Raw genomic sequence first — 19,322 nt, forward strand, 5'->3', positions numbered from 1 at the left:
TCCAGGTGAATATAACGCGGCATAGTTGTACGCTTTCAATTTTTAAATACAGGAGAAATTCAGAAAGTCCTTTTTTTAACTATTAAAAGGCTGTTTTACTATCTAACGCCGTAAAACGCCTCACAACACATTTTTGTCAAATTAAATGATCACTGTATATTGTTAATTAATTCAAATAATGTAATATTGATTTAGTGTTGTAGTGTGTGTGCTGCTTTATTTTATATGTGTACTTAATTCAGTTTATTTGTGTTTCTTATGCAGAAAAAAACTAGCAACGATGGACAACTACATGGGGAACAAGACACTCACCCCCAGCAATGCATACCACTTACAAACACTATTCCAGATTCTACATTATTTTTTATGGAATTTACCTCTTATATTTTGATGCCAAAAAATTATTCTGGACTGATATTTTGCACTGTTTAGCTCATTTTACACCGCTGACTGTGTTCATGTGCAATAAAATAGATTGCAGTCAACTGCACAATTCTCTTATGTTTTTATTTTTCTTAACTGAAATGTATTCATCTTTTGTATAGGTTAAATAGCTAAACAATAACAAACCGATTAATCGATTAATCGAAAAAATAATCGACAGATTAATCGATTATGAAAATAATCGTTAGTTGCAGCCCTAGACATGTTTGCACTTTAAATATGTTTACGATTTTAATTTATGTTAAGTTACTTGAAAAGTGAGAAAAACTGATTTTTGTAATTGTTTCTCAGGGCTTTTATCATCTCTGGTGTGAGTTTAAAATACAGTGTGTTAGCACTGTGTTGATTATCCCTAATATGAATAAATGTTTATTTATTCAATGTTTCTCTTCTTTAATACGCAATTGAAGTTATGCTTTTCATGGATAAAAAATCGTGATAAAATCGAAATCGTGATAAAATATTGGAAAAATCGTGATATTCTATTTTTGCCAAATCGCCCAGCGCTAATGTAGGGGGCGGGCGTATTATGTGAACGGAACCATCTGATTGGCCGCATATCAGAAGGTCTACATTTGATTGGTCAAATAATAATTCTGTGTAAAAAAACAGAGCTGGTTTACAAAAAGTTGATGTATGACACGGATGGAAATGTTTGAACCAAACATTTATCGCTGTTTTCGCCGTGTTTTGCGATGGGCCTATCGCACGTCGGGCTATCGCGATGACAATAATTTTTCGATATATTGTGCAGCCCTAATATGATTAAAAAGTAAATATTAATGTGAATGATTAGTTGTACTAAATTAAAATCTAGACCATTTTTTCACTTGATCTAGGCTAGTGTTGGACCTTTGTTTGCAGAAATTCGTAAATTGAACCGAAATCGCTATTTCTGCTCGAAAAATTGCAATTCAATCTTTTCCTAAAACCTAGTCTAGGCCTCCCTGCTGCTGCCCCCACAACCCAACCTTGGATAAGCGGATGAGAATTAATGGATGGATGGAATGTTTACGTTTCCCAATTTTATTATAGTTTTTGAACAAGTGATGCACACCTTTAACTCTGCTCTGTGGGTTTTTGTAGTTTATTTCAACTAATGTAGCTCACCACTACCTGCTTTTAGAGCAACATGCTTCTACTAAAAATTAAGTCTGAAAAACCCAAATTTTTCACTCTGAGAAGTTTAAACTATGTAGGAACCATGGTTGAATGTTGCGTTTACTAAAGGATGTTTGCTGGTCATCTGTGTGGTTTGTCGTTTTCAAAGTGGATCTATTTTGGTTTCTTAATAGCCTCTTGGTAATGATGCTCATGTGAAGATTTTCCAGTGGCCGATGCTCAACAGCTTGGTGGAGCACTGAGCTTCTTAACACAAGCCTCAGTGTGTGCACATAGAAGCACAGGCTGCTGCATCACCCTGAGTAATGATATTCAGATGCCGCCTACATGAACAGTCTGAACATAGGAGACAAGTGTTTGTGGAAAGTCTTCCTTCTAAAATGCTGCATGGTAAAAATGGCGTTTTAATCCCAGTACAGTGATTTGTGCAGCTATTTGTACCACATCTGAAATTTCAATTAAAAATTTAAGTTCTATCATTGTTCAACACACTAGAGCAGGGGTACTAAACTCCAGGCCTGGAGGGCCGGTGTCCAGCACGTTTTAGTTTGAACTCTGCTTCAACACACCTGATTTCAATCAGCAGGTGAACCCTTTAAGACCTGCCATAGAACAAGTTCGCCAGAACTTATATTTACATTTTTACATGCTGTGGTGCCATTTTTTGGGGTCTTTCAACTTGCTAAACATCAATACAACCCTTACATTCTAAATTTTAATAATACAAATGAAAAATGTTCATAGCAACTAAGTGTTTAACAAAAAAAATGCTATTATCCATACAGAAATTGAATTATTTGTTTTTACACATATTTTTCATTATACAGAAATGCCACACCTTTATCCCTCAAATTCTGAGATACTCAGTTATATAAACTTTAACAAAAACGTTAACATAAATGATAATAATCAGCAGGAGTCTAAAATAATGTTGAATATTTGTAGCTAATTCTTCAGTAGTATTTAGTTTTCCTTTTCTCTCAAAGAATATTGCATGAATATAGGGCTGCAACAAACGATTATTTGGATAATCGATGAATCAGATGGGGTCTCGACACAATTAATCGATTAATCGGATTACATGGGGACATTGTTAAAAACTGCTAGGGAAACGTTATTTCTCTCCTTCCTTCACTTTATTAAACACAACATTATTAGAAAACAGTTCAATAGCAGAAAAACAACATGCCATCACCTAAATTGTCTTATAAGGTGTATAGACAGAGACCCTAAGCTACACCTATCTGTGACCTAAAATGCTTGGTCCAAGTTAAACAGCTTGAAGAGCAAGTCAACCCCTACCAGAGTCTAACTCCACTCCCACTTCATGTTTGAAAAATGCAACACATGCGGTTGCCTGGCAGACCGAGAGGGCGGAGCCGCTAACAAATACACACACACTCAGGCTCACGACAGCATTGTGACATCATAATGTACCAGTTTACATCATAGCATGCTTCTTAGCCAATAGCGGTGGCAGATTTAAATTAAAATACAGTGCAGAGTTTTTACCTGACAACGGCACAAACACTGCCAGTTTTAGGCAGAATATTTAAATTTTAACTAAGATGCACTGAAGTGCCAAATTATGACAACACGTGTCTGCAACACGATTAGACACTCATTTATATAGTTTATCAGCAAAAAAAAAGTTTATTTGGGGGTGACTTGCTCTTTAAAGGCAATTCTCATCTGTTTTGTTTGATCTCATCTGTAGACATTTATTATAACTGGGGATGTCAAACAACTAATTTTTAAATGTAATTAAACATAGGCTGTGAATTAATCAAAATTAATCACTATTTCCAAAAATGACTGAAAAAATACCAAATAAAACAAAAGTAAATGAATGCCATCCTCCTTGCGATGATTCCCTGGGCAACTGCCATAAAGTCACATCAAGAAATGCTGCTGATCATTCCAATGATCCCAAATAGACTCACATTAGGCCACATGAAAGCAACTGAACCCAAAAATATATTAACCAGTAAATAACTGCACTCTCTCTCACACAACATGCCTGCAGCGATAGTTAGTACTTCTCCCTCCCTTTTAAAAGCGTTTTCGCTTCAGAGGACATTGTGGTGTTAATAGTCTGGCCCCGGTGTAATCAACCAGTTTCTGCGGGAATGTGACTGCGGAACCGGTTCGCAGCAGCGCGAGCCCCCCCCCCCCCCGTTTATCTAATAGCATTGCGCTTACGATTTTAGACTTTTTTTACGAGTTTAGCGCATGTCTAGCCTGTGTAATAATCCGGGGCTTGGGTGAATCACTTTTGAAAAGTTTTTTACGTACCCGGACACCGAGCTCTCTCCCTCCTCGCTGATGATTCGGCATGCTTGCGTTTAAGATGCTGCATCATCACCGTAGTACTCCCGTGCCATGCTAAGTCTGACCTACAAACGTTGCAGGTAACGAATGTCTTTGCCTGATTAAACTGAAAATGCTCCCAAACTTTAGAAGTTTTTACTTTTTTGGGTCTCGCTGCTTCTGCCATGTTCCTCTTCCGTTTTCAGCTCTGTCTTGTCAAATGCACCACTTAAGTTACGAAAAAAGTAACTTTAAATATTCAACCGAAAAAGAGGCGAGCTGAAGAAAACCTAGGGAGCACTGAAGAAACATGAGCAACAGTGAAGCAATCACAGAGAGTCTTAGGTGTGTTCTTGCTGTGTCTTTGTAAATCCATGCTTTCGTTCTTTTTTAAACACAGAAACAGTTTTGTTTACCTGTTTGTAGCTACGGTTTCGCCGACAGCTGCCGGCTTCTTCAGGCTGACGGAGAAGGAAGTGACGCGCCACCATCAGCGTCAGCCTGAAGAAGCCGGCAGCTGTCGGCGAAACCATAGCTACAAACAGGTAAACAAAACTGTTTCTGTGTTTAAAAAAGAACGAAAGCATGGAATCACAGAGAGATCCGTTACTGTCTGAGTGTGTGCGCGTGGAACGGATCAGAATTTTGTGTGAAGGGAGGGGCGGGTGCTCCATGTGACTGGCCAATCACAGAGCGTGAAGGCAGTCAGTTACCCAATGAGGATTTTTCTTCAGCACGATTACAGATATTTACGAGTTTCATGCTCGTATTCGTCAAAAATGCTTTATCCGCGGCTCATCCCTAGCTGTAACCACCCTGCCACAATAATCGTGATTATCAATTTTGCCTTAATCGAGCAGCCCTAGGAGTGGCTATTGTGACGCGTCATCACAGCCTGCTCAGAATAGGAGTTTTTCATGTGCTTTTTTTTACATTTCTAATTTTCACAGAATACAAGTCGGACACGGCGTAGAATTTTTGGTATGCTACATTTGACCACCCAAGTTGTCTTAATTCAACAAGGAAAATGTTGCTTTACATTCTACTGCCCCTTTAACTAAAAAGCTAAACTTGCCAGATTTCCCTGGTGAATATAAAATTAGGATCTTTTGTACAGAAACGAAAGATTAAAACTAATCATTTATTTATTCGATCAGTCATGGCACCACAAATGCATTCCCACACACAGCCGACCAGTCAGAGCTCTGTCTGTGGCCGGCGGTTCTAAAACGACACTTTGACCCCGGGGTGCCATAAGGCCTCTGGTTCTGATCCATCTATCTATTTCCTTCTTCCATGTTCAGATCTGCTCACTTCAGTATGCCCCCCCCCCCCCCCCCCAAGTCCTACTGCTCCAACATCGTCATGGTTACAGTGTGGTTGCATAACTATGCTGCTGCAGAGAAAACCATTGTATTCCTGTCTCCATGGCAACACCCCTCACACACTTGTCTTTTCTTGACACTGAGCATGCTCGGGCAATACTACAGATGCAGAGAAATCAGAAAAGACTTCCTGAAAGAATTAAAGAAAAATTCATTCTGGTTTGTCTGTCTTTTTAACAATTGCTATTTGATATAATGGTTTACAAACACAAAAGGGTCATTAGAGTACTCGATTAATTGAAAAAAGAGTCGATAGAGTACTCGATTACAAAAATATTCGATAGCTGCAGCCCTAGTGTCAAACAGGGAAGCATTGGGCACCATCTTTAAAGTCTTTGGTATGACCCGACATGGAATCGAACCCCGATGTCCCAGTCGCAGAGTGGACATTCTACCGCTAGGCTATTGAGCTGGTTAAACAGTGTAAGGGAACCTTTATGCTCCACAGAAACACAACTCAGCTGAAAAATGGGGGTGTTGCTGGACATTTTTGTCAGTTTTAGTTAGGGATGCACCGATGGATCGGCATTTGATCGTAATCGGCCGATAGCGCCCCTATCAGTTTTGATCGGAAGTTTCAAAATAGATCAAAGCAAACCGATCAGGTAGGGTTGTCACGGTAACCGGTGTAGCGCTAAACCCCGGTAAAAAAAAAAAAGTTGACAATAATAACCGTCTTGTTTTTAAAAAACTATATTATCTTGGTGGGTTTACCGTGGCTGCGGTGTAGGCGCGGTGACCCTTACCAGCCACCGTATCATCTGCTGAAGTTGCCGGCGGCACATACACGCTTTGTTTACAACAAAACTTTCTTGAAGCTAAAGCTGAAATAATGGTCAAAGGAGGAGACGGCAGCGCTCAGGAGGACATTTACCATCCCTCAAAGAAGACAAAGTGGGAAGTACGGGCATATTTTGGATATTTGAAGAATGCCGAGGGACAGCTGATAGAAGACGGCTATCCTGTTTGCAGCACGTGCAGAAAGAGTGTCTGTGAAAGGCAGCAACGCTTCAAATCTCATGACACATCTGCGTGACCATCACCCACAACTCTACAGTCAACGCAAGGCAAGTTAACGTTGGCGTTTTAGCTAAAATGTGTGATCCGAGGATTTGGGTTGAGGGAGAATGCAACGAGTCGCTATATAAAGCAGCCGCAGCGCCGCTACCTGCATATAAACCGTGTCACGGACACCCCCATGTTGAAATGACGCTATGCATTACGGGGCTCCCAGCGGCAGATAAGAGTTGGTCTCTCTCCGAGAATAATTATGAATTTAACAATGATTACTGCCTGATGACATTTTCCCACATCTGCAAAGCTCACTGGAAGGACACAAACCGAGGACAATATTTTCCTGAAATAGGGATTGCTCAAGTAAGGGTAAAAAAAAAAGTATCTGATTAGAAGGCTACTTGAGTACTGAGTATCATCTGATCTAATATTTTTACATGATGACATCAAACAGACATAAAATACGAAGTTATGGGCAAATATTGGTATTTTAAAGACTAAAGGGGATAAATGTAAACAAATAAACAACATAATTACAAAATAACACATTTTAGGCAAAATTTAGACACAAACTGAGGACAATATTTTCCTGACATACAAGGTTTATTTAATTGTGTGAAAATGTAGCACGTTTAAAAAAAATACCGCGATAATACCGAAAACCGTGATAATTTTGGTCACAATAACCGTGAGGTTAAATTTTCACACCGTGACAACCCTAATACAGACAATTTTAGATTAGGTTACATTTCCTTTATTCCCAGATTATGTAGTTTGTAGCACTCATTATAATGTTGTAGAAAATTTCTGGCCAATCCACGTGATCGGTATCGGTGATCGGTATCGGTGATCAGCATTCTTTGATATCGGTATCGGTGATCAGCAGCAAAAAACCTGATCGGTGCATCCCTAGTTTTAGTAAGGTAAGGAAGTAAATTTTATTTCTATAGCACCTATCGCAGACATAGAATCACAAAGCGCTTCACATAGATCAAAACAAAATTAAACGATGATCTCAAAACAGAAATAGATTAACATCAGAAAAAATAGTCATAAAATTATTAAATTTCATAAAACAAATGAAAGATGATTACAAATTTAAGTAAATAATAAAACAAAACTTTGTCAAAGCAGCTTTAAATGAGTCTTCAGCTGTTTTTTTTTTTTTAAGTGTCCAGACTGTCAACGCTATATAAGGATAAAGGAAGATCATTCCAAAGTCGGGGTGCAACAGTCTAGAAGGAGCGATCACCTCGACTTTTATATCTGGTCTTTGGAACTTCTAGAAGGTTCTGGTGGGTGGACCTGAGGGCTCGGGTTGGAGCAGAAGGCCTTAACAGTTATAATATGTGTGTAGTGTGTTACAGTAATCTAGACAGGAGGAGATAAAGGCATGGAGAACCATTTCAAGTTCATGTTTTGTGTGTGTGTGTGTGCGTGTGTGTGAGTGAACAGACAGCTGTTCCAGTGTTTCTAAAGCTCAGACTGGTAGAGAATAGGCACTAAGGCTAAAGTTTGACAAGAATCAATACATTTTTATGCATTTAATCTACTGATTTATCTTTATAATTTCTCAAGACAGCTTGAAGTGAGTTAACTTGTAAATATGTTACAGGAGGAAAAATATAGAGATATATATCGTCTATCGGAATTCAGCTAAAATATATCGTTAAGTTTTGGTCCGTATCGCTCAGCCCTATTCTGAATTAAGCAAATGTCCTGGAAATCTACAGGAGTGAAGACAGATCGTGATTTATTATGGCTTTTTGTCAGGCTCTGAACCAGGAAATGGCTGCAGGCAGTGAAATAGAAATCAAAAAACTGATGCAACCGTTGACTCTGCCCCCTAGCCAATCATGGGCCAGAATCACGATGCCGGCCTGACACATGCCTTGCCAGGTACCTCAGCGGAGCAGAGCCTCAAAATAAAGGAGAAAGTAGAGGAGAAATACCAAACCGTGCCCTTGGGAACAGTGGTCGGTCCATTCAGTACTTTATGTTCTGACTTTTTCTATAACTTTGATCCTGAGTACCAGGTTCCTCACAGAAGAGTCAACAAATAAGATGTTTTATTGGATTTAGTTCATCAACCAAAAGTCCTGATTAATGATTTTGTATTATTTATTGATCAGCTCGGCGTATGATCGGGACAACAAAATCCGTGTGGCCATCAAAAAGATCAGCCCCTTTGAACATCAGACCTACTGCCAGAGAACCCTGAGAGAGATCAAGATCCTCCTGCGCTTCAAGCACGAGAACATCATTGGAATTAACGACATCATCCGGGCACCAACCATCGATCAGATGAAGGACGTGTATCCGAGCATTCCAGGTTTCCTCTGGTATCATGGAAACCTCTATTTCTCTCTCTCTGTGTCTGTCTCTGTCTCTCTCTCTCTCTTTCTCTGTCTCTCTGTGTCTCTGTCTCACTTTCTCTCTCTCTCTTTCTCTGTGTCACTCTCTCTCTCTCTCTCTCTGTCTCTCTCTCTCTCTGTGTCTCTGTCTCTCTGTCTCTCTGTCTCTCTGTGTCTCTGTGTCTCTGTCTCTCTGTGTCTCTGTCTCTCTGTCTCTCTGTGTCTGTCTCTCTCTCTCTGTCTCTCTGTGTCTCTGTCTCTCTCTCTCTCTCTCTGTCTCTCTCTGTCTCTCTCTCTCTGTCTCACTCTCTGTCTCTCTCTCTGTCTCACTCTCGCTCTCGTGTTTGAGTTGCGATCTTCGTTGTTATTTTACTACATAATGACCTCCTGTCTGCCTGAAATTCTCTTCACTGGTTCTCGAGGGTTGGATTGTGAGTTGTCTAAGTCTGAAGTTAAGATTTCACGCTTTCACCTTCATCTAACTCCAAGTAAAATTTAGTCTTTATTTATTTTCGTGCAGCTCTTTATTTTGTGGGGTATTGTTTTGAAATGTTAAAGAGAAGATTAGCCCAGGGTTTTTCTTCCAGAACAAAGATTTGATACTATGAATTGTTTCCGCCAAGGTAGAACATCTTTAACTCTAGCTGTGTAGATATATCGTCCAGGATCTCATGGAGACAGACCTGTACAAGCTCCTGAAGACCCAGCACCTGAGCAACGACCACATCTGCTACTTCCTGTACCAGATCCTACGAGGGCTCAAATACATCCACTCTGCCAACGTTCTGCACCGTGACTTGAAGCCCTCAAACCTCCTTCTCAATACAACCTGTGATCTGAAGGTATCATTTCACCTAAAGAGATCCTACAGCTAGGTTTCATTAAAACAGGTTCATGCCATGTCTTCTCCCACTTTAATTTCATTCTGTGAGGCTGGAAGACCTCTAATCTGGTCTTTAATAATCTTTAATCTTTGTATATGTATATATATATATACCGTAAATCCTCTAATACAGGCCCGGGCCTGTATTTGACTCAAGCTCATCAAGCTCCAGGCCTTTATTGGAAGGAGGGCCAGTATTAGAGGCAGGCCTCTATTTCTATTTGAGCAAAATGAACTAATGGTTCGCTGGAGTTTTTGACAATTAAAATTGCGCCCACATTTTCAAAGTTAAACACATTTCTTTTAACAACGGTAGTTTCTGCTTCAACCCTCTCCCCCCTCCCCCTGTGCAGCAGCCGCAAACTCACTGATGCGCCTGCAGCCTCTCGGAGTTCCTGCTGCTCTAAACATTAAAATAATTATTTCATTTTCTGTTCCTCACTTCTGATTACCTTCAATGGTGTCTGTTTGTTGCAACAGCAGGTACAAAAACTAACTTGTTTTTATTTGACTATTTTTCTGTCCTGTCTGTTTATTATCTTCCTGCATCTCCTCTCAATCCTAAAGAAAAACTGCTACCTGGGTTCATATATATTCACCTCATGAGTTACCTTTGAACTGCAGTTCTAAAAGATCTACCGACCGCAAAAACAGCGGAGCGCTCGCTGTTTGGCGGCCGTATCAGTGATCAGTGCGTCGGAGGACAAGGTGATGCGCGCAGCGCCCCGCTCCACAGCATGCAGCGAAACGCATCAGGCGCAAATAAAAGACAGAAAACATTAAAGGAAATGAACTGACATGAACGATCGCGTGTTAAATTAGTTTTTGAGGTGGTGACACCTGATTGTTACTGTGGCCGTGCTCAGGAGGCAGATCTACCGACCGCGAAAACAGCGGAGCGCTCCCTGCTTGCCGGCCGCATCAGTGATCTGTGTGTCGGAGGAGGTGTTGATGCGCCCCGCTCCACAGCAGCGATACACATCAGGCGCAAATAAAAGACAGAAAACATTAAAGGAAATGAACCAACATGAACGATCGCGTGTCAGTACCTACGGGAGCGTGGTTTCACAGACGCGGAAGTGATAGCGTCGGTGAAACGCCGGCTGCTCTAGGAAACCCCCGAGCGTTCGAGCGTCAACGAAGTGACACGGAAATGCCGGGCTTTCCAGAAGTAAGTAAGATAACTTACTATGAGCTGATAGTTCGTTGGATTGATTGGTAGGTTGGAAACTCTGATCGTGAATCTGAAGAAACGATGACTGAGCTGTAAAGGCGACCTCCGTTTATAGCCGCGGTTTGTGACGTAGGTGCGACGTGGAGGGAATCCCCGCGAGGGGCATGCTGGGAGTCCCTACTTCGCGGATTTTCACCTATCGCGACCAGGTCTGGAACGCATCTACCGCGATAAACGAGGGATTACTGTAGTTCATACACCCCCTACTGCTGCTCTCCAGAGTGTTCTGCAGCATAATCAGCACGTTCTCTTTGAACTTGATAGTGTAATGACCTGGCTGGGGTTGTAAGCCAGGTGCATTCTGGGTATTGTGTTATATGTGTTTCCTATCATTCTGCTAGTTCCTATGTGCTGATTTGCGTGTTGTGCGAGTGTTATGTAAGCCACAGGGAAGGTGATGTGTGTTCTGTGGAGCGGGTTGAATTAGCATGGTTAACTGACACCGTGACTCTGTGTGGTAGGAGCGTGATAGAGGATCGTGTCTGAAGCGTTACAAAGCTTGAAGAAAAAGCCTAATAAAGGTCTGCGCGAACCCCTACTGCCTCCTGCTGGTTGATTTGGGGACTATAACCCTGCCGCCGGGACTCTCGTACTTGCTTGTTACCACATTCCATCCGGCCACAATAAGAGACCGGCCATTATTTACCTCCGCTGACTCCGACACCGGCCAAAATTGGAGACCCGGCCTTTAATTGAATACCGGCCTGTATTAGAGGATTTACGGTATATATATTTTAAAGTTTTTGTTCTTGGGAAGCGCCTAGGGATTTTAATCTTGAGAGGCATTACATAAAAGATCGTTTTCTTTCTTCTTTCTTTTGCGAGCTTCAAACTTGTCTTCTGTTTTTGTTCCTGCAGATCTGTGACTTTGGTTTGGCCCGTGTAGCCGATCCAGACCACGACCACACTGGCTTCCTAACAGAATACGTGGCCACCCGTTGGTACCGAGCTCCAGAGATCATGCTCAACTCCAAGGTGGGAGAAAACAAAAGCTCAGGGTTCTATAAGGTGCTTGAAATCCTTGAAAGTGCTTGAAACATTTGAGACAAATAAGTTAAACCATTGTTACACTAACGGTTTCTAAGTGGTTACTTTTAAAACATTGTCAAAAGAATACAGGCACTTCTCAAAAAATTAGCATATTGTGATAAAGTTCATTATTGTCTGTAATGTACTGATAAACATTAGACTTTCATAAATATTAGATTCATTACACACAACCGAAGTAGTTCAAGCCTTTTATTGTTTGTAATATTGATGACTTTGGCATACATCTCATGAAAACCCAAAATTCCTATCTCAAAAAATTAGCATGTTTCATCCGACCAATAAAAGAAAAGTGTTTCTAATACAAAAAAGTCAACCTTCAAATAATTATGTTCAGTTATGCACTCAATACTTGGTCGGGAATCCTTTTGCAGTAATGACTGCTTCAGTGTGGCGTGGCATGGAGGCAATCAGCCTGTGGCACTGCTGAGGTGTTATGGAGGCCCAGGATGCTTCGATAGCGGCCTTAAGCTCATCCAGAGTGTTGGGTCTTGTGTCTCTCGACTTTCTCTTAACAATATCCCACAGGTTCTCTACGGGGTTCAGGTCAGGAGAGTTGGCAGGCCAATTGAGCACAGTAATACCATGGTCGGTAAACCATTCACCAGTGGTGTTGCAACTGTGAGCAGGAGCCAGGTCACGCTGAAAAATGAAATCTTCATCTCCATAAAGCTTTTCAGCAGATGGAAGCATGAAGTGCTCCAAAGTCTCCTGATAGCTAGCTGCTTTGACCCTGCCCTTGATAAAACACAGTGGACCAACACCAGCAGCTGACATGGCACCCCAGACCATCACTGACTGTGGGTACTTGACACTGGACTTCAGGCATTTTGGCATTTCCCTCTACCCTGTCTTCCTCCAGACTCTGGCACCTTGATTTCCGAATGACATGCAGAATTTGCTTTCATCCGAAAAAAGTTCTTTGGACCACTGAGCAACAGTCCAGTGCTGCTTCTCTGTAGCCCAGGTCAGGCGCTTCTGCCACTGTTTCTGGTTCAAATGTGGCTTGACCTGGGGAATGCAGCACCTGTAGCCCATTTCCTGCACACGCCTGTACACGGTGGCTCTGGATGTTTCTACTCCAGACTCAGTCCACTGCTTCCGCAGGTCCCCCAAGGTCAGGAGTCAGTCCTTCTCCACAGTCTTCCTCAGGGTCCGGTCACCTCTTCTCGTTCTGCAGCGTTTTCTGCTGCACTTTTTCCTTCCCACAGCACTCTGGGAACAGCCTATTCATTCAGAAATTTCTTTCTGTGTCTTACCCTCTTGCTTGAGGGTGTCAATGATGGCCTTCTGGACAGCAGTCAGGTCGGCAGTCTTACCCATGATTGCGGTTTCGAGTAATGAACCAGGCTGGGAGGTTTTAAAAGCCTCAGGAATTGTTTGCAGGTGTTAAGAGTTAATTAGTTGATTCAGATGATTCGGTTAATAGCTCGTTTAGAGAACCTTTTCATGATATGCTAATTTTTTTAGATAGGAATTTTGGGTTTTCATGAGCTGTATGCCAAAATCATCAATATTAGAAACAATAAAAGGCTTGAACTACTTCAGTTGTGTGTAATGAATCTAATATATATGAAAGTCTAATGCTTATCAGTACATTACAGACAACAATGAACTTTATCACAATATGCTAATTATTTGAGAAGGACCTGTATAAAAGTTTTAAATAAAATGTAATATTCCATAAAGTTACAGATTATCAATATGATTGAGGTGTTATTATTGGATTAATGATGGAACTAGGTACTTTGGGTACACCTGGGAAACAACAATTAGAGACAAAATTATAGTTTACAAAAATATCTTAACTGTTGCATCTGCAGCTTGGGTTCCTTTGGGTGTAAACACCACACTCTATGTCCAAGGCCTCTTTATCTACTATGGGGGTGTGGCGTGGTGGATGTCGCTACATGTTAACTCATTCACTGCCAGCCGTTTCCTGATCAGTAAAGCCCCTCACTGCCAGTGATTTTCAGCTTTTTCACCGTTTTCAAGAGTCACAGAGCGTTGCGTGCTAGGATGATGTCGACGCCAAAACAAAGCAGCGACTCACCTCTTACATCAGGAGGAATCTGCGCGTTTCGAGCTCTATCCGTTCTTTCTTAATCCGTTGTTGAATTGTGATCGGCAGAAGCTTTTCCGGTTTGCGCCTCACTTTTTTTTTAACAGCAGCGGCCCAAAACGATCTCCTAGCACACGGACGTTCTGCTTCCTGATCACGTGACGTGCGACGTACGCGGATGAAGATCGGCTTTAGAGCTGAGATGTTTGTTCTCGCGGTGCGGGGGCTCGTTCTGACGCCCACACAGTCATTTTTAGTTGGTCATTTTTTAACATGTCGGTATCTGTTTGATAAATAAAACTGGGCCAATATTAACAACCGATATTTTTTCCATCTCGTCTCCATTTGTTTGCCTGTTTCAGAGGGTGGGGGGTGGTGTGTATTTGTGTAGTCATGTGATTGTAATCATCTCAGAACCCTAGATGTGTGTGTTGTGTGTACATAATAATGTAAATTCAGCTTTAATAATTTTCATTCTATACAAAATCGGCTGACTTTAGAAGCATTAATGTCAGTTTATCGGTATTGGCAGATATCGGTTATCGGCCAAAACAGTGATCTTAATATCGGTATCGGCACAAAAATGTCATATCTGTGCATCACTAGTTTTCAGTGTTTGTTTTCCCTCTTTGGTTTTATTGCTTCCTAAATGTGATGCATGGATTTAAAATAATTCTTCTTACATGAAACAAACGCTGTTCCTGTATGAGAGCCGTCGTTTTGTGGATGGAGATGGACTGTAAAGGTCTTTGTGTCCCCTCAGGGCTACACCAAGTCCATAGACATTTGGTCGGTGGGCTGCATTCTTGCTGAGATGCTGTCGAACAGGCCCATCTTTCCCGGGAAGCACTACTTGGATCAGCTCAACCACATCCTGGGTAATGGCCGCCATCACATTCACATGTTTGTTTGGTGGGGAAAGTTTAGAAAACTGCTTAAGAGGATTTCAAATAAATGCACATCATTCATAAACATTTATGATTTGCACGTGACGACTACGGCTGGTCCCCGTTAAGGAGTAAGATGGGATGAAACACAAGTCTGTTTCAGGAAGCAGGGAGGACGTCCACAGTCCTTATGTCTTTAGTTTTGTGTCTCCAGGACAACATACTGCTTCATCCATCTGCCAACATGTTTGTTGAGACTTTTTTTTAAAAACTAAAAACCTTCTTATGTAATGAGAACATTTCCTGTGGGACTCTGATGCTTTTCTAAAGGTCTGGTTTTTGTCTCCCAGGGATCCTGGGTTCTCCATCTCAGGAAGATCTCAACTGCATCATCAACATCAAGGCCAGGAACTATCTTCTGTCCCTGCCTTTGCGCTGCAAAGTACCGTGGAACCGTCTCTTCCCTAATGCTGACCCAAAAGGTCAGAATCATGCCACCAGTAGTTCTCCAGCTTGTTTGCACTCAGTTCCACGTGTTCTCCGGTTTCTCAATAAAGATCAGAGACAAAAGCGGCAGCGGCAGCTTTTGTGATGCTTTATTTTAGACATTATTTCATTTGTTTATTTCATTCTTAATTAATTCACAAAACAATCAAGTGCAATCTTCCAAGTGAAAGACGGAGAGGAGAAAAGAGTCTCATACGACCTACCCCTTCTACTACGACGTCATTTACAAAATGGCCTTATCCACACCAAGTGTACAACTTTCTTATCTTTGCAAACCATATCACAATGAAAGCTTATCATTATCCTTTTCAGTGTTCACTCATCATCATTGGATTTGATCATTTTTTTCTTCATACATTTCCTAAATTGGTCAATAGTTAGATTTTTCAGACCATCATCCAGGTTATTCCATAGTTTTACTCCATATACTGAAACACACATTTGCTTTAATGGTGTTTGTGTGAAAGTGGTACGCTAAACTGGCTTCTTTCTACTTTTTCCATCATTTGAAATGGAAACAAAACACGTGTGGAACTTCACTGGCAGTAACATCTTTTTTTGCCTCCAAACATAATTAGTAAAGTTTTCAAACCAAATCCCTGAACTTCATCTATTACAGGGTATCCGCGGGTCCTTAAAAAGTCTTAAAAAGTCTTAAATTGGCGTTTCCAAATTTAAGGCCTTAAAAATCCTTAAAAATGACAAATAATCCTTAAATACAGTTTCCAAAGGTCTTAAATTTCCAAGGGCCCACTAAACAAGATTCTTTTATTTCTATAAAATTTTCATGAATTCCTAGTTGGTGTTCAGCGTTTTTTTGTGTATGATGTTGGCGTAAGCGGAACCGTACACATTCAGTTGGTTGGTTGTGAAAGGGGGCTGTCTTTAGATGAGCACATTAGCTGGTCAAGCTAGTGGGAGCTTGCGCCATGGGGAAGTGCAAGTTTAATGGTAACTGGATGGCTAATCCCACGTTCGTAACGTGGTTAGCACTGGTTCCAGGCAATAGCTGGAAATTATAGCTTAAATTAAATTTTAGAAATAGCTTAAATTTGGTCAAAGTGGCCTTAAAAAAGGTCTTAAAAAGTCTTAAATTTGGCTCCCCTAAACCTGCAGATACCCTGTATTAGTATGTCCTCTAGCATCTACTTTACATATAATTCTCATAGCTTTCTTCTGTAGTCATGGACGTAATTTTCACTTTAGAAGTGGGGGGGTATCTTTACAGTATGCTCTAATGGGAAACGGGCTTTAACACAAACGGTTGTTTTCCGCTTGGTCCTAGAGCTCAACCAGTGTCAGTTTAATATAGCGTAATATTGTTTTTGGATGGTAAAAAGTGCAGGGGTCAAAACTTGACTTTGGAAAAAGTGGGGGGGGGGGGGGGACATGTCCCCCCCTGTCCCTCCCAAAAATTACGTCCATGTCTGTAGTAGAAACAGGATTAGTATTTGTTTCATATGTATTGCCCTGCGCCTCTATGCAATAAGTCAAACATGGAACAATAAGTGAATAATATATGAAGTGATGATGTTTCCAAAATACTCTTTACTTCATTTAAAAGTCTGAGACTTTTACAAAGTTTTAGTTTTATTTATTTTTTATCTGATTTCTAAGTTGGTTTATGATCCAAGACAACCCCTAGAAATCGTACTTAATCTACTCTTTCAACTGAAGTACCATCTATGGACGATGTAATAGAATCATGTCTGTCTGTTGCCAAAAGTCATGATTTTTGGTTATTTTTCCAGGTTCTAAGTAGTTTATTGTCCATGAACCACTTAAGATTATGGCTCCCTCTAGTGGTTAGGCCAGCTCACGTTTATCAGGTCGAACTTTCTTGTTGTTCCACTGCAGCTCTGGACCTGCTGGACAAGATGTTGACCTTTAACCCTCACAAGAGAATTGAGGTGGAAGAGGCCCTGGCTCACCCCTACCTGGAGCAATATTACGACCCGACAGACGAGGTGAGTCGTGGGGTTTACGGCAGAGCCAGGTCGTGTTTACGCGTTCATTTCAACACTTCCTCTTTGTCCTGTAAAGCCGGTTGCCGAGGCTCCGTTCAAGTTTGACATGGAGTTGGACGACCTACCCAAAGAGACGCTGAAGGAGCTCATCTTTGAAGAAACCGCACGTTTCCAGCCCGGCTTTAGATCTTAACGTTTCTCTCAGGTAGGCACTTGTCACTGCAGTTCAGTTCAGCTCGGTTTGTTTATGTAGCGCCGAATCACGACGAATCGTCTCAAGGCTCTTCACAAAGTGCACGTTCCAGTTGAGTTCAGTTTATCGTGGGAAATCCTTAAGTTTGCTGTGTAAGAGAGTCATACTGCAGCCACATTTAAAACAGGTGGTGGTTAAAAAAATCTTATGATTTTGTTACTCTGATTCAGCCGTTAAAGCTTATTTTAGACCTTTAAAATAAAATATTATAAAAAATATAAAGTTTTTATGTTGCCTAAGAAAAAAAGTATTTTGTTATTTGATAAAATATTTTATTTTTCAGCTTGTAAAAGTGCAGGAAGTCATGAGAAACCTTCAACTTTTATTGTAATTTCTGGAAAATGATTAAAAGGAAATTGATCAATTTAAAGTTGAAGATAAATTAATTGAAGGAAAATGAAGACCCTTAAAGTCCTTAAGAAATGTAGTGAAGTCTTAACTTTGGTTATTAATGACATGAATTTTAAATGTTTGTCTCGTTCTTGCACAGTTGTAGCTTTTTGATGAATATCGCCATTTTGTGATTGCATTTCTTGCCGTTTTTGAGAGACTTGAGTTGCCTGCCTTTCCGTACCATTGCTACAGCCATGGTGTCCTGTTGCCGAATCCCAATCCCACCACTTGATGAGGTGGAAAACTAAACAATGCAGTCAAGCATAAACCAACCTTTAGGGTTACGGTTTCCCCCTCATCATTACATTAAAACCAGAGATGAGCCATGTTTTCATGCCGTTTATTTTCTGTTTTTCTTCTCCAGATGACTCTGTGGACAAGCTTCTGCATCACCACTGCTCCTCCTCACCTCCTCGCTGTTTCTGTGATTTCATTTCTCCCGTTTTCGTTTGGCTTTGTTTTTAATCCTCCTCTCCTGTTTTCCGTGTCTCCCGGATTACTCGGGTCTCTCGTCACGTCCACTTTGCTCAGGAACGGCGTCAGGAATCAATCAGTCATTCTGTCTCACTCGCTCGGTCTCTCGGGGGAGGAGCGGGAGTCGCATCACAGCTGATGGTTTGGGTAAATTTGGGTTTTAAAGCCAAGAGAAACGATTATTTTCGTGTGCATCTCAAACGCCTTGAGACCTTTTTAACGCCCGTCAGGTCTTTGTGGTGCCACTGCTTTGCACAAAAGTTGCAGGTTATTTCTTGAGATTCATCCATCTTTAAATAAAGTAACGGTTATTTTAAGTTTGCTAAGCTCTGCTACAAGGGTAGCATTCACCTCCGTTGGTAGTTTTTCTCTCCTTAGGAAAAATCTCAAATTGAATCGCCAGATTTATGCAATTAAATGACAGAATGAGCCAGATTTTTCTGGCCACTAGCCATTACCTGTGGATGGGGATGTTTATTTTATCAGATCTTGTATTTTAATCTTAAACATGCAGAGAATGCCCAAATGCAAGAACATGATCTAGTTGGAGATGAATATAAAGAAGTCTTAGGATATTTTAATGTAGAGTTAGCTTTTCCTTTAGAATAAAAACTCCTTTTTCATTTCTTATTGGCTTGTGGAATCTGTACTTCCAGATTTAATGTAAACTTCTGCCTTTGCCGCAAGGAAATAAAGATTATTTATTACATCTGTACAGGATGACACGTTTCATATCGGGGCATTTCTCTTCGTCGGGTTCTTAAACACTTATTCCAGAAAAATGTCGTGTCTCCCATTCTGTCTTGTCGTATTTTCTCTTGGCATACTCTCTCTCTCTCTCTCTCGCTCTCTCTCTCTCTCTCGCTCTCTCTCTCTCTCTCTCTCTCTCTCTCTCTCTCGCCCTCGCCTTGTTAGAATAAAACTGTGCCCTCTGCATGACTGTTATAAGCTCTGTATACAAAGATGATGATGTTAAGTGCCACAAA

At 41.0% G+C, this 19,322-nt stretch overlaps 1 protein-coding gene across 1 annotated transcript in view; it reads left to right on the top strand.

Annotated features, from left to right (window-relative positions):
* The window catches only part of mapk1 (mitogen-activated protein kinase 1), a 33,258-nt gene extending 14,207 nt beyond the window's left edge, over positions 1-19,051 (top strand). The window contains exons 2-9 of the mRNA XM_015960201.3: positions 8,408-8,590; positions 9,282-9,471; positions 11,605-11,721; positions 14,619-14,733; positions 15,093-15,224; positions 17,107-17,216; positions 17,293-17,421; positions 18,227-19,051. Of these exons, the coding sequence (XP_015815687.1) occupies positions 8,408-8,590; positions 9,282-9,471; positions 11,605-11,721; positions 14,619-14,733; positions 15,093-15,224; positions 17,107-17,216; positions 17,293-17,409 (964 nt within the window). The 3' untranslated portion in view covers positions 17,410-17,421; positions 18,227-19,051. The remainder of the gene's footprint in view (positions 1-8,407; positions 8,591-9,281; positions 9,472-11,604; positions 11,722-14,618; positions 14,734-15,092; positions 15,225-17,106; positions 17,217-17,292; positions 17,422-18,226) is intronic.
* Positions 19,052-19,322: the final 271 nt, after the last annotated feature.

This window comes from Nothobranchius furzeri, chromosome 10, assembly GCF_043380555.1.
Source record: "Nothobranchius furzeri strain GRZ-AD chromosome 10, NfurGRZ-RIMD1, whole genome shotgun sequence".
Lineage (NCBI taxonomy): Eukaryota > Metazoa > Chordata > Actinopteri > Cyprinodontiformes > Nothobranchiidae > Nothobranchius > Nothobranchius furzeri.